The 15,615-nt window shown below is 40.1% G+C and overlaps 1 protein-coding gene across 2 annotated transcripts; it reads left to right on the top strand.

The window, feature by feature from the left end:
* Window positions 1-2,107: 2,107 nt before the first annotated feature.
* ECHDC2 (enoyl-CoA hydratase domain containing 2) lies at window positions 2,108-15,509 on the top strand. 2 transcript variants are annotated; one of them, XM_027824630.3, is made up of 10 exons: window positions 2,108-2,846; window positions 6,373-6,440; window positions 7,840-7,927; window positions 8,507-8,593; window positions 10,053-10,145; window positions 11,820-11,876; window positions 12,288-12,475; window positions 13,376-13,426; window positions 13,795-13,842; window positions 14,252-15,509. In XM_027824630.3, exons 1-10 carry the CDS (start codon window positions 2,708-2,710, stop codon window positions 14,267-14,269), a joined length of 837 nt encoding a protein of 278 aa, XP_027680431.2. In that variant the 5' UTR covers window positions 2,108-2,707; the 3' UTR covers window positions 14,270-15,509. The 2 variants fall into 2 exon arrangements, with proteins under 2 accessions (XP_027680431.2, XP_007062237.2); XM_007062175.4 differs by having other exon boundaries at window positions 2,114-2,846; window positions 14,833-15,509.
* Window positions 15,510-15,615: the final 106 nt, after the last annotated feature.

Below are 15,615 nucleotides of genomic sequence, written 5' to 3' on the forward strand. Positions count from 1 at the left end.
GAACCTAACCAATATATAAAGATACACATTCATGCTGCAAAAGCCCTGAAGCTGCAAACTGTTTTGTGTGGGCAGACCCTGGCACCCATGCAGAACCATACTGACTTCAGTGCGTCTCCATGTGACTGCACGGGTCTGCTTATGCAGGTCTCATTGCAGCATTGAAGCCTAATACAGTATTCTTGACAATTTTTTTTCACATCTGAGAAATTAATTTGGGACTTTTACAAGGCATAATCTGAGTTTTAGAATTAAAGGATAAAGGGTGGGCCACTCAGTTCTACAAAAAATAATGCAGTTGCTTGCTAAGTAGCTAACATATAAGGTCAAAAGCTCTCGTAGAACTGTTGTCTTTGATTTTACATGCAGATGTACGTACGTTGCCTAGTCATATGTAGTAATCTTTAGTTTAACTTCATGCTGAGTATCTCCTCAGTATAGTAAATCCTTCCTTTTATAAGGAAGACAGGTATGGTGCAGTTGAGTAGGAAAAATGTATGTGTATTTGTATACATTTTTGCAGCTGTTACTTTTTCCATATTTTGCTGGGCTTTTTGGTTTGAGACTTTTTTTTATTAGTTAACTTTAATTATCTGGTATGGTTTGTTTTCCAAATGAGGTCTGCAAAATAGCTCTAAATGTGAACAAGGAAATTTAAAGAGCCTTTTGCAATCTGCAACTATAGTCAAATTCAAATAGCAAGTTTGGCAGAAATGTCCCTAGAAAAAAATGGATAGCCAGATTACCAAATTATTAAATTTTCAAATAGTAATTGTACAGCTCTGTAAAGTTGTCTTATTGGGTTGTACAATTGGTACATTCCTCAATAATAATTAATATCATACTTAGCACTGTACAGATATTTGTTAATTAATCTTCAAAAACCTGTGTTGGTAGGTAAATATGAATATCCCTACTTTATAAGTAAACTGAGGCAGAGAGGGTAAGTGAATTATTCAAGCCCACAAAAGAAGTCAGATGCAGGATTAGAACTCAGGGCAGTATTATCCCCCTATAAATTATGAGGAGTAACTCATATCCTCTGACAGAAAGGCAGTTCCTGGCTTCTAGTCCTGTGCTCTATACATCTATGGAGTTATGTAGCTTCCATCATTGTAGCATCTGAGTACCTCACAAACACTAATGAATCTGCACAACACCTCTGTGAAGTTTTATTGTTATCATTTTGCAGATGGGGGATTAGCACAAAGAGATTAAGGCTCAGATCCTTTGGGAGTTAGATGCCTAAATACTGTTAAACAACTTGCCCAATGCCATTTGGAAAATCTGTGGTAGAACAAGGAAACAAAGCCCCAGTTCTTGTGTTATAGTCCGCAAAACCTTTCTTCTGCTCATACATGTCCCCGCCCCACTGAACTGGACATGTCCCCCTCATTTTCCCATCACAGAAACTACATTTTTTAAAAATGAGAATTTATTTGTATCCCATGGCTGGAGAACAGGCCCCATTCTCCCATGAATATATCATATTTTATTTTTTCAGTAATAGCTATACCATGTCTATTGTCTGTCACAGTAAATATAATATTTTGGGATCAGATTCTTGTAACACAAAATTACTATTTTCTTTATAGCATTTTTTTCAGATAAATTGTAGATCTTTTTGTTTCTCGTGTCAGCTAATCACTCCTTCCACCAAAAAAATAATCACTAGTTTAAGAATTGGGGGCCTTGCCTTGCTCAAGGTTCTCAAAGTCCAGCCAAAAAAAAAAAAGCAACACATTGTCCGTAGAATATTAACATACGGCTTCTCCCTGTGTCATGCTGTTCTTGAAAGAAAACCAGCCTCAGAAGTGAGGTGCTGTAGCAAAGCCATTTCCAAAGTTTTCACTGGTGCAGAGCAGAATGGGGACATGGGTTCTATTTCCAATACCCCACGCATTCTGTGAGGATGGGCATTAATTACTTCCTCATTTATTTACAGGCATTTCTACTGTGCTCATCACCTTCTCTGAGCTTCTCATGAGTGAGAATGAATAGGTGTCCCATCATCACAGGATGTTGTGAAGTATCATTAACCCCATTTTACAGCTAGGGAAAGCGAGGCAGAGAGGTGAATAGACTAAAATGTATTTCTAAAAATGTATAGATACAGTGAGTTTTTCCTTCTGGATTAACTTCCGTAGCCTTTCTAAAATAATTAATTCTGATCCCAAATGAGTTATTTAGTACTTAATGACAAATGAGTTAATTAGTCCTTAATGAACCCCTGCAATGCTTAAAATTAAAGGGTTGGCAGGATCAAAGCCCTAGATTGTGTAGATGGCAACTGCCTCTCATATAACCTGAGAGACAAGGTGGGTGAGATGATATCTTTTAATAGATCAGTCTCTGTTGGTGAGAGAAAAGCTTTTGGGCTATATAACCTGTCACTTCTCCTTGCAGTCCCTCAGTATTTCCTGCCATTTCTGATCATAGCTTCCCACCGTCATTTAAATAAATCAGCAACCTTTTCTGAGCCCCCTTTCTCCCAGCAGGACAGTGGGGTCTTGCCGCCTATTAAATCAGAGCCAAGCCCAGTAGCAATTTTGCTGGAATGGTGGGTCCTACTTTCCCCTGCCCTCTGGAGGCTGCAGGGAGAATTTCCGCCAGTGGGTGGCGCAGCAGAGCTTCTCCCCAAACTTGGAGGTAGGCGCAGGAGGAAGCAGCCACCGCTGTCGCTTTGAAAGCCTTGAAAGCCCGCACAATGCTTCGGCTGGGGAGAGCTGCAGCTGGGTGCAGGGCGCTCGCCGCGCCGCACCCCGGCGGGGCCGGCGGCCACAGCAAGAGATCCTCGTCCGGGGGGAAGGAGATCCTGGTCAACGTGCACGGCGGGGAAAGCAGCGGTGAGTCCAGACCCGCCCCTCCAGTCCCATGGGAGGGAGAAGTAGAAAGTCTGGTGCGGGCCAGGCAACTTCCTCCTCTAGAATGGAGGTAGCTGCAGGGGGGAATCAGCTCTCTTCCCCTCCCTTTCCCCCTGCTCTACTCAAGTCTTGGCCCACAAAAATGACTCCGTTTTCCGAGCTACACGAAATAACTCTGGAGAGGTGCTTTCTCGCCTCCCTACTCCAAAATCGCAGCTGGCAAATACTCTCCTGAAATGTGCAGACTGTGAAACTGCGGCAGGGAAGTTGCAACAACCCAGAAACAGAAAGCCCCCGCCTGAGCTACAGAGCACACAGTGCATCCGATGAAGTGAGCTGTTGCTTATGCTTTGAGCTTATGCTCAAATAAATTCGTGAGTCCAGTTTACCAGCTGATAATAATCATGTGCCCAATCATGATTTGACCCTGCCAGGTCTGTATAGGCAGGAGTAAGCTGTACAATAGCCAGACAATAACGACTAGCATTAGGCCAGCTAGAGACTTGGGCCCTGGAATTTATTTTAAACCCACTTCTAATGCACTCTGGGCGTATCCACACAGTTCATATGGGCAGTATGTTGTTGTGTAACAAAGCAGAACCAGGAATATTGCACCAGAACTGTTGTCAAACTGTATATATGTTTTTAGATATATATAGATGAGATGGGGCAAAAAACAATTCCTATCTACTGCCTGAAAAGCAACCATGTTGGAGGATCTGGTTACAGCTCTGATAGTGTGTATCTACATGTGTATCAAGGATCTACAACCTATCCTGAAGGACGACCCATCACTCTCACAGATCTTGGGAGACAGGCCAGTCCTTACTTACAGACAGCCCCGCAACCTGAAGCAAATACTCACCAGCAACCACACAACAAAACCACTAACCCAGGAACCTATCCTTGCAACAAAGCCTGTTGCCAACTGTGTCCACATATCTATTCAGGGGACACCATCATAGGGCCTAATCACATCAGCCCACTATCAGAGGCTCGTTCACCTGCACATCTACCAATGTGATATATGCCATCATGTGCCAGCAATGCCCCCTGCCATGTACATTGGCCAAACTGGACAGTCTCTACGTAAAAGAATAAATGGACACAAATCAGACGTCAACAATTATAACATTCAAAAACCAGTCGGAGAACACCTCAATCTCTTTGGTCACTCGATTACAGACCTAAAAGTGCCAATTCTTCAACAAAAAAACTTCAAAAACAGACTCCAACGAGAGACTGCTGAATTGGAATTAATTTGCACACTAGATACAATTAACTTAGGCTTGAATAAAGACTGGTAGTGGATGTGTCATTACACAAAGTAAAACTATTTCCCCATTTTTATCCCCCCCCCTACCCCCCACTGTTCCTCACACGTTCTTGTCAACTGCTGGAAATGGCCCACCTTGATTATCACCACAAAAGGTTCCCCTCCCCCACCCCCACTCTCCTGCTGGTAATAGCTCACCTTACCTGATCACTCTCCTTACAGTGTGTATGGTAACACCCATTGGTTCATGTTCTCTGTGTATATAAATCTCCCCACTGTATTTTCCACTGCATGCATCTGATGAAGTGAGCTGTAGCTCACGAAAGCTTATGGACAAATAAATTTGTTAGTCTCTAAGGTGCCACAAGTACTCCTGTTCTTTTTGCAGATACAGACTAACATGGCTACTACTCTGAAACATGATAGGTTAGTTTTTCCATAGTGCAGCTGGAACACGAATGATTTGTGCTTGGGCTGAAACACCTGCTAGGTGATTACTTAGGTTGCAAATTTCATAAAGTTTTCTACAATCGTTTTGTCCTTTATTTGGTCCACATCTGGCTGACAGGTACAACTACAAAGACCCAAAACAGATGGGCACTAGGAAAAAGCTTTGCAGGAAGCATGCAATGAACTTGAATATAAATAATCTGTTCTCTAAATTCACTCTGTTAATTTTTTTTCTGATGTCAGTAATGTACAGTAATAAAAGTAGGATAACCTTAGGGTTGGAGGAGAAGAGTTGCAGGTCAATTTAAGGATAAGGTAAGATTTCCACAAAACAAGCTTTCAAGGAGGTTAACTTATTCTGGGATTTGCAAAACAGGTTCTCTAGCTTCTTCTGCAATTTTTTGGTTTTGTACAATTGTCCTAGTGCTAGCTCCCATTGTAGCCCTATGCCAGCTGTTGTACAAGCCTTTATTGCTAGTTGACTTTTCTCTTCCATTTGGTCGATGGTGATCCCTCACCAGCTAGCCAGTCACAAACCAGTGGTTTAAATGTAAAGATCCTCTAGCAGTAGTAGAAAATACTAACATTGTATATTTTGTTGTGCATCTTCATGTACAACAGCAACAGGATCATAGAGCAAATTTGGAGCTGGACAGGACTAGAGAAATTAGGAGTAAGAGTCCAACCAGGAAAAAAGGAATTTGTACACATTCACAACGGTCAGTCACTTGGAGACAGGAGATCTGGGTTCCATTTCTTGCTCTGCTACAAGTTTCCTGTGTGACCTCGGGCAAGTCAATTCACCTCTCTGCCTCACTTTCCCTAGCTGTAAAATGGGGATAATGATACTTCATAACATCCTGTGATGATGGGACACCTATTCATTCTCACTCAAGAGAAGCTCAGAGAAGGTGATGAGCACAATAGAAATGCATGTAAATAAATGAGGAAGTAATTAATGCCCATCCTCACAGAATGCGTGGGGTATTGGAAATAGAACCCATGTCCCCTTCTGCTTTGCACCAGTGAAAACTTTGGAAATGGCTTCACTACAGCACCTCACTTCTGAGGCTGGATTTCTTTCAAGAACAGCATGACACAGGGAGAAGCCGTATGTTAATATTCTACGGACAATGTGTTGCTTTTTTTTTTTTTTTTGGCTGGACTTTTAGAATCTTGAGCAAGGCAAGGCCCCTGATTCTTAAACTAGTGATTACACAAAAGACTTAGTTGTGAGAAATGGATTTGCAGTTTCCAGATGGCTCTAGACAGTGAATCATTACTGATGTTGTCCAGTTTGCACTGTTCTTCTCCTGTAAGCAGTCGGTGTGGGAAGAAGGTTTTCTCCATTAAGGAAAATACCTGAACAGCTAATCCAAGCAGGAAGACCGTATGAGGAAAACAAAACAGCATGCAAAATGGAACTGTTACATGGATCCATTCTGTTCTTAGGTTTAAAAAAATGCAAAGAACACCTGGAACTGCCAAGTTGGACAAGAGGTCCACTTTTAAGTTAAAGGATTATTTATCTACATTTTTGCAGTATTATGTAACCTCGCAATGATTCTGTAGTGCTGACTTTCACAAATGTGGTCTGGCGTGTTCCATTTAAAACTCACTCACTTAAGCAGCCTACTTTATATTTTAAAAAATCTTTATACAAAGTCTCAAGAAAGAAGAGTTACAGTACTTGGGGCTATTGTTCCAAGAAGACTGGCCATGTCAAATATAAATTGTATCTTTAAACAAAATGTAACTGAAATTCTCTCTTTTTTACTAAAGGAATTGCTGAAATCCTGATGAACAGAGCCCATGCCAAAAATTCACTGGGAAAAGTACTTGTTAATGAAGTAAGTATATCTGCTTCTCTATCTCTAGACTGTAAACATTGTTTAGAATTGTGATCAGTATCTAAATGTATCCTGTAGAAGTAAAATGGCCATAGTAATTGCAGAAGAGAAAACTTAAGCACCCAATCACTTTTATTTTGGCTTTATTTTATTTTTTTAATGTGTAAGACTTTACACATACAAACTAATTCTCACCACTCTAAAGAGGCTGGAAAATAGGTTAAGTATAGTTGCTTCCATTTCAAAGATGGGGACACTGCTACATTTTTGTTGGATGTGCCTTCCAGAGCTGCAGTGTCTCCTTTTCCCCCCATCTTGGGGCACTAGTAGCTCCTGGCCATTCATAATCTGATTTCCACTATCAAAGAGGAAAAACTTAGAGCATATTGTGTTGTCAGCTAGGGAAAATGAACTCACAGATCAGAGATGCACCAAAGAAAGAAGCAAGAATTTATTGTTGTTAATCTCCTAACAGAGGAGAACTTTGAACTATCAAAAATATTCTGGATAGGGAGCATGATTTGACTGGCTTTTATAACAACACTAAATGATTCCACTTAAAGAGGTGTTGCTATGATTGTTACACGAAAAAATACGTGCGCCTTATGAATGGTCCCATCTTGCTTACTTTCAGAAATCTCCCTGGTATTTACTTTTGGCAATCTAATCCTTGTTGTATCCAGTACATTATTTTATTTTAATCAAATTTACAATTTACTGTTAGTGAATGAACCTGTGTAAATTCATTGTTAGACTAACAAGTGTGTTTGGTTTGCTTAATGTCTACCCTGCAGTAGGACTGGGTTTCAAAATCAACAAATGGAAGGGGTCTGGAAGGTATCAGAACTTCACCCCAAAGTAACTCTCCATGTAGATCCATCGTTTGGGCCTAACAACTTGGGCTGGGTTCAGCTTGATGGTCTAGACCTGCTGCAGCGAGGTGCCATGTGTGAGATCCAAGTTTGAGACTAGAGCTATGTCCTTTGTTCCTAGGCCAGCAGGGGCTGGGAGTAGTCAAAAAGCAGCTTAGTCCCTGGGAAAAGGAGACTTTGTGTTGGGCATAAGCAGCCTCTCTGATCAAATTGGGGACTGACCTGTTTCAGCGGAAGCCTTGCTCAACTCTGAAGAGGAAGGACAGTCAGGGATGCAGAAAAACCTCTGTGGATGGGATTGAGAAGAGGGGAATCCTAAGAGTTTCAGGAGGGGGTTGTAGAAACCATGTGTGGAGCATGGGCCATCCTTGAGGCTGGCTTTCTAAGAGATCCCTATGCCCACAGAGAAGAAGGAAATGAAACTTTTACCAAAATATAGGAGTCTTCAGTCATTTAAACATGCATAGTAATTTATATGCTTGACACATTCAGTTTTTCTTAACTCCTCTTCTTGATTAAACTCTTAGCTATTCAGAGCTCTAGAAAGTCTCCGTTGTGATGAAAGGATCCGTGTGGTAGTGTTTAAAAGTGAAGTAAAAGGCGTATTTTGTGCAGGTATGTAACAAATGTTCTGTCACTTGATATTAAATATAGATACCTTCAAATTATGTTGTACAGATTAGACTATGCTGAGCAATAGATGTAAAAACAAACTTAAGAAACCAGTTTGACTTTGCAGGGGTAATAAGGAACAAACCATTCCCTTGTCCTGGCTAGGCATATGTAACTCCCTGCTTTAGAAGTTGAGACCTCAGCAGGCAGAGCAAGCTACACCTGAAGACTAGCCCTTCTCTCTTTATTTTACCATTTCTTTCCACTTAGACCCATGGGCTGCTCACAGCAGGGCCCCACTCTGCAGTTTTGAGATTTAACCTCCTTAGACACAGAAATTGGTGCTGCTCTATGAACTATCTAACAAAGACAGCAACAGAGCAGAGCACTCCACAACCATTCTTAAAGCCTGAATGCTTGAATTCCAGCGATACTGCACCTAAGCTCTGGTAGTTTAGAGTTGGCATCCCAAGATTGCTTTTGAACTTGACTCTCCTGCATAGCCACGTCAAGCACTGCTGCTCAACTGCCTGTGTTACCTTTCTTCTATCACTGAATTCTTTGTTTTCCTCCACGCTTTAGGCGCTGACTTAAAGGAGCGGGCACAAATGAATGATACTGAAGTTGGACACTTTGTTCACAGGCTGAGAAGTTTAATGGATGAAATTGGTAAATGATGAGTTATAAAACATATATCTCTATATATGCCCACACCATGGGGGCAGTCAGTGGTGCTATATCAGGGAAACTTTATAAGGATACCTACCCCAAAAGGGTAAAACTCATCCATGCAAGAGATGGTTCTTGGGGCCTGGTCTGAGACTGCAGAATGAACTTCTGTCTAAGGAACTAAGGACCATCACAGACCTTCTAAGGACCACCTTCTGCTCCAAGTGCAAGGTGCACTTCTTAGAGCTACCTTGCTCTAGGAGAAATGAGCACAGCAAATACACTCTTTAAAAAAAACAACACCACTTCATAGCACACACAATTCTCCCCCTGTGGGAGAGGATATGGAAGAATGAACCAGACATGACAGATGTTAGTCATGTCACTTAATGCGTGATACTGGAAGGTGCTCAGATACTACAGAGATGGGTGTGATACAAGAACCTATATAGAATAGTAAAGGAGCTTGGATCATTGAGTCAATTTCTAGTTGGACTAGCCTCTGAAGATTTTACCTCTTTTTAAGCAAGAAGTGTGAATCTGAACAATCAATTCTATTCTTGTATTAATGAATTGTTCTGTTGTCCCTGGAGGGAGATATTTTAGCTAGATGTTTAAAAGACAAATGAATCTGACTAGAATATCAATCACAGTAACAGTAAGAATAATATAAATGTATTATACAAAGTACGTGTACCCAAATGGGACTTTCATGTTACAAAGCACCAAAGGATGTTTGAGGGAGTGTTGTTTAGTAGTTAGAGCCAGGAACTTCAAGATAACACTTCTGGATTCTGTTCCCAACTTTTCTATTCACTCAATGTGATTTGTTTCAGAGTAACAGCCGTGTTAGTCTGTATTCGCAAAAAGAAAAGGAGGACTTGTGGCACCTTAGAGACTAACCAATTTATTTGCGCATAAGCTTTCGTGAGCTACAGCTCACTTCATCGGATGTCAAATAAATTGGTTAGTCTCTAAGGTGCCACAAGTACTCCTTTTCTTTCAATGTGATTTGTTTGTTTTTTTTCTTTGCAAGAGATGCTTGACAACTAGGTGCCTTGATTTCCCCAGCTTTAAAATGGGAGAGATACTCACCTAGCTCACAAGTGTAGGGAGGCTTATGTAATGTTCATAAACATACTAAATGCAGTATGTAATATTCAGCTGAATTGGACAGCAGTGGGGACTGACCATTTGTAGCCATATAAAATGGAACGTGGAGAGTGCCTCAATGTGTAGAATCTGTTCATTGACTGTTTCATTGTAACAATTGGATGTTCACATTTAATGTATCTCCATTTTTAAAGAGGAGGAAGGAAAAAAAGCACAACTTTTTTTATCATTTGAAATTATTGTAGCATCATACCAAACTTGGAACATTTGAGATGTAATTACATGAAACACTCATTGAAAAACCGCTTCTGTAATTAAACTTTCAAATCTGTTTTGTCTTTAATAGCTGCACTGCCTATGCCCACAATAGCTGCAATAGAAGGCTATGCATTGGGTGGGGGATTGGAATTGGCATTAGCGTGTGATCTTCGAATAGCAGGTATGTGCACTGCCAAATATGGGATATTTAATCACTGGTTTTAGTTAAATAACATTTGAAAGTAAGCTAAAGGCTGTTTGGTTCCCTTTCTGATAAGCTAAGACAGGAACTTGTGTGATGTATGAAATTAATAGACACTTGCCTAAAATTTTGGTGACGTTTAACTATTTGAGAAAGCTGTATGTCCTTTTTTTAAAAAAGGAAAACAATTTTAGATGAGGTGTCAATATGAGTGACACTAAAATTTTTTTGAAGGGGTTAATCTCTGGTTGGTGGTAGGGGTATATGGCTAATGCCCACTAACAGCAGGTGTATTGGGCATTAACCATATGCCCCTTATCAGCCCTGGTTTGGTCTAACCTACTTTTGGCAGTGAGGTCCCTGCACACTGATGAGAGAGAACAGACCCTTTAGAAAGTACATCAACAGAGGGACTGGGCCATCCCTATGAACTTGTAACTTGCACAAGATCAGAGAGCTATTTCTTTTCAGAACAGCTCCATTATCTCAGATCATGCGGCAAGCTGAATTATGACAGTTTTACTTTATCACCTAGTGACCTGGTGTGCACAAGTCTGATCTCAGGCTAATTCCAAGACTAAGTCAGAGAGAACCAAAACCTCCACCCCACTTGCATCCATTTCAGGGGGAGTAAGAATCTCTTCTAGAGGCTCCCAGCCCAGTGAGGTACTGCAACTTCTTCAGTGCACCCTGCCTTTGGAATAAGTGTCCCCACATAACTCTCATAGTGCTACCGGATTTCCTCCTTATTGCTTAATATGAAAATGCTTAATATCTCTAGTAAACATGGCATATAAATTAATGGGTGAGGTTTTTTAAAAAAGTTAGCAAAATGCTTTAATTCCTCCCTCCCTTCTGAATCTTCATATCACACCCTTAGCTCCCTTTTTCCTGGGAAAATAATGCCAGATTTCCTGGAAGCAGTCAGCTACAAAGGATATTTAAGTCCAGGCTCATCTCCACCTAACTTGTAGTTGGGGTTGGTTGATTGTAGCACCCATCCTCTCTGGCTACCTGAAGATAATGTAGTAACCTGGCCCATCTTATTCCTGAAATCTCCCAAGATGGCAGTTTGGTAACTTAATGCTGCTTTAAAAGAGAAATGTTCTGATTGTATAACAGACACCTCAAAGCAATAAGAAATAATATTTGAGGCTAATCTGCAATTGAGAATGGAGTCTAGCTGCAAGATGCCCAGAATGAATGAATGCTAAAGATCCACTCTGCACAGAGGTCACTTTCCAGCTGGTGCTAAGGTGGTAGATAAGCAGAAACACTTTTATTCAGCAAAAGCTGGAATCAATTTACCTTTTCTTTTTGTGGAACAAACGCGTGTGTCAGAAAAGTGTTTACGCCAAGATCCATAGCTCTAGTTTGCTTAGCAAATGGTATGCCCCAGTCATAAGCATGTCCACAGAAATCGCAGAATGTGACTAATCACTGCAGGCACACTCATTTTAGTTACATTTTTGATACCTTTCAATACAAAATGATGTATGTTTAGTGTGAAAGGAATTTAGCCACTTGACACCATTGACTCTAGTGGGATTCAGCCACTGGCATTCTTGGAGAGAAAATGATCTTAGTGTAATGTTAACAGCTATCTTCTGTTGTGAGAAAATAACTTTTTTTAAAAAATTTATTTAAAAATAGCTTCATCAGCTAAAATGGGCCTGATTGAGACCACGAGAGGACTTCTTCCTGGTGCAGGTAACCTAGCTTCATTAAATCTTCTGGTATTTTTACAGCTAACTGTGAATTTTACTGTAGGGCTGTACTTGATGAAAATCCTTTTATAACAAAGGAAGTGTTATCTAGTAGTCAGAGCAAGGAGCTGGGAGTCTCAATTGCAGTTTGTCTGAGCTCTGCTACTGACTTCCAGTGATCTTAGGTAGACCATTTCACCCTTTATACAATGTGTGAATACTTGTTCACTCCACCAAGGTGCTGTGACCTAATGTGTAAAATCTTGAGCTTCTCAGATGACAGGGGCTATAGTGCATGTTACTACTAGTACTATTAAAACACCATGTTTTTCACATGTATAAACAAGTAAAATATATTGGAGTGGTTTTCGCTATTTGTTTCTCAGAAAAGCATAATGTGGTATATTGTCTTAAGGTGGAACCCAACGCCTGCCCCGCTGTATTGGAATAGGTCTTGCTAAGGAACTCATTTTCACTGGCAGACAGATTGATGGACAACAAGCACTCTCAATAGGATTAGTAAACCACACAGTGCCACAGAATGATGAAGGGGATGCTGCTTACCAGAGAGCATTAACCTTAGCTAAAGAAATTGTTCCTCAGGTCAGTATTATTTGGCTCATGTGTTTCATGTATAGAAGGTGTTTTGGCTACTTTGTGGGACATGGCTAGCTTCTTAACTTTTTCCATGAAATACTGAAATCTTGGGGGACTTATTTTTCTTAAAGCATCTTCAGCCCACTCTCTCTCTTAGCAGATTCAATTCGGTGCAAGTGCAAATGATGCAATGTAGACATCTACTAGCTGACTTGTGGGCACAATCAGACCTCTAGGTGTCATCGCTTACAGCAGCAAAAAGGAGGCAAGCTTTGAAAATCAGATCTTTGAAATTCAGTGTGAGAAACGGAACTTATTTTTGTTTCCTCTTCATGAATGGGATCTGAATGACTACATCAAAATAGCCTTAATGTTCTCCCACTGCATTAGCTGTTGTATTTTACTTCTATGAGGAATGGTAGGAGACATAGCTAATGGTTCCTTAGCATTAGGACATTATTGTTCTGTGCATCAAACACGTATGACCATCATACACTGTTTGAAGTAAGTGTACTGGGACTACTCTCTCTAAAGTGGTGGCACTGCACACATCCAGCCCTAAAAGTGATAACTTTCAATCTGCTGATTTTTGTCTTGCTAATTTGTCTTGCGGTGGTACTTAGCACTACCGCTGTTTCAGTGCAAGCTGTGGGTGCTCAGCACCTCTGAAAATCAGGCCATGTATTTAGGCAAGAATGCATATTTAGGCACTGAAGTCTGAAAACTTTGGCTTGAATACTTAAAAGTACATTCTATTATGAACTGTAGACAGTCTTAGCTTTTTTGGCTATATATAGTATTAGCTTTACTGCAAACTCCTGAAGACAAGAGACTGCCTTTGGAAAAAGCTGGGTGAATAACTGACTTTTAAGTTTGTTGACTTCAGTTATCTTTTTTCTTTTAAAGGCTCCCATAGCTGTGAAAATGGGTAAACTGGCAATAAACAGAGGGATAGAGGTAACTTTTTTTTTTTTTGCCAAGAGAATGTTTATGAAATATTCAGTGAAGCAAAAAATTTAACAGCCATTCATAAAACTGCAATAAAAATGTTTAGAACAGTCGAAGAAAGTTCTGTAAACAGATTCTAATCGCTGTTTTCAATAAGGGATCAGTCTCTTTGTAAGGTTGGCTCCTGAGGCCAGAACAAAATTAACAGTGTGGTAGAGCAGGATTCGGACTCTGTGTTCACTGTAAATACTAGAACAGTAATGCTAGGGTTAGAATTAGTAATTTAATACTAACTCTGACATTTAATCATGGAAAATACTCAAAAGTGTACTGCAGTTTGAATGCTGTGTACTTCAGAGATCACTTCTTCCCTTCAGGTGGATATTGCATCGGGGATGGCTATTGAGGGAATGTGTTATGCACAGGTATGTTGTGGTGTTTTTTTTTTTTTACATCACACTGTACGTTTCCTAAGTACTGTAATAGCCTCACAACTTCCATGAGATAAGAAGTTTAATGGCTAAAACTCATACAAACATTTGAAAACTTACTGAAAAGTCCCTTAGCGCTTGTCTATATTGTAGCTATTACAGAATAACTTTCCTGCAATAACCTCATCTATGGACACTTACTCTGAATCAGTTCAACTAATTCAGAAGTGGATTAATCTTAAATCACAAAAAGGCACACACTTACTCTGGAATAAGAGTGTCCACACAGTCTTTGCAGAATAACTGTTCTGTTTTAAATTCACACCCTGACTTATTCCACAATAACTTTCTTGTACAGGCAAGACCTTAAACATGGATCTAAGTTTTACATTCCCATTAACAGGGTTCCTGTGAATGCTAGTTGGACTCCTGCACCTACCTCAGACTGAACTTGATCCACCAAGGCCCTAACTTGATCATCTTACTGAATAAGAATTGCATGTTTAACTAAATTTAGCCATATGTACCCACATATACAATTTCTAGCATGGGCCCTTACATTGTGATGGTTTGGGGCTGGTTGAGTTGGACACTAGATTCCTGTTGCCTGTATGTTTTTTCTGGTTAGGTTGAAAACAATATTTCAGGAGCATGCAAGACTTCTCTTCCAGTGGAATATTTTCTTTGTATCCTCACAATGAGTTATTTTGGGCTTATGGATCTTACTATACGTAATAGAGGACAGTTCCCTTAAATTCAATGGCATTGTCCACTGGACTGCATCCGGTACTCATGTGCTGTGCCCTACACTGAAAGTTATTTAACCTTTTCCTCTTTGTAAGATGTGGCAGTTGACCTCCTTACTTCTGAGATGTTGATTTAATATCCATAAAAGCTTTTACGTCTAAGTATATTGACAGTGATTTTAATTCAGTATTGGCTGCCTACCTTTACAAAAGAAACTGCTTTTTTATTTTAATGCAGAATATTCCTACAAGAGACCGCCAGGAAGGGATGGCTGCCTTCAGAGAGAAACGCCCACCCCAGTTTATTGGGGAATAGCCCTCCAAGGATTTCCTTATTCCAGGGCATGATTCTTTAGGAAGTAAAATGGAGGTGCAGAACCTTAAACTTATTTAAATTGTTAAATATTGAATTCTATAAGCTTAATTCTTTGCCATGGACACTGCTACATTCCTGGACACTCCATAGGAGACAGTTTTACAAGGATAATTAAGGTATTGAATAGTTTCATTAACAAAAAAACAAGGCTTTTTAGACTGGTAAGGCTATGAATGACTAAAGTCATGTGAGAGACTGGGATTGTACACTACACTGTCAGGAGAGAGAGCCCTTTGCTACAGGTCCAAATCCAGAACAGGTACACAGTGAATGAAAGACCAGTACAGTGGTCCAGCTGAAAGAATTTGATCTCCGTTCATTTTAAGTGGGCACTACACCTGCTTGTAATTACAACAGATAAACTTATTTGGCCTAGTACATTAGGTGTTCAGGCCTGAAAGGGAAAGCATATACTGCTATTGGTCATGGGATCTGGCCTAAATTAATTTCAGAACTCATTATCAATTTTTGGAATGCAAAGTTATTTTATGTTTCCTCTTTGTATTGTATGTAAACCATAAATAAACTCTGTGCCTTTATTTGTGTGGTTTGCTGTGACTACTTGGTGCTGGCAAGGACCAGTAACTTGCTGTAATATTATAACCAGAAGTTTCCATGTAAATACTTCCCTTTTTAAAAAAAAAA

Source organism: Chelonia mydas, chromosome 8 (genome assembly GCF_015237465.2).
Source record: "Chelonia mydas isolate rCheMyd1 chromosome 8, rCheMyd1.pri.v2, whole genome shotgun sequence".
Classification (NCBI taxonomy): domain Eukaryota; kingdom Metazoa; phylum Chordata; order Testudines; family Cheloniidae; genus Chelonia; species Chelonia mydas.

Bases quoted from the DNA above. Each gene is read 5' to 3' on its own strand.
- ECHDC2 (XM_007062175.4), top strand. From the start codon at position 2,708: ATGCTTCGGCTGGGGAGAGCTGCAGCTGGGTGCAGGGCGCTCGCCGCG. The intron at 2,847-6,372 runs GTGAGTCCAGAC...TTTTTACTAAAG, and splicing joins GCACGGCGGGGAAAGCAGCG to GAATTGCTGAAATCCTGATG. The intron at 8,594-10,052 runs GTAAATGATGAG...TGTCTTTAATAG, and splicing joins AAGTTTAATGGATGAAATTG to CTGCACTGCCTATGCCCACA.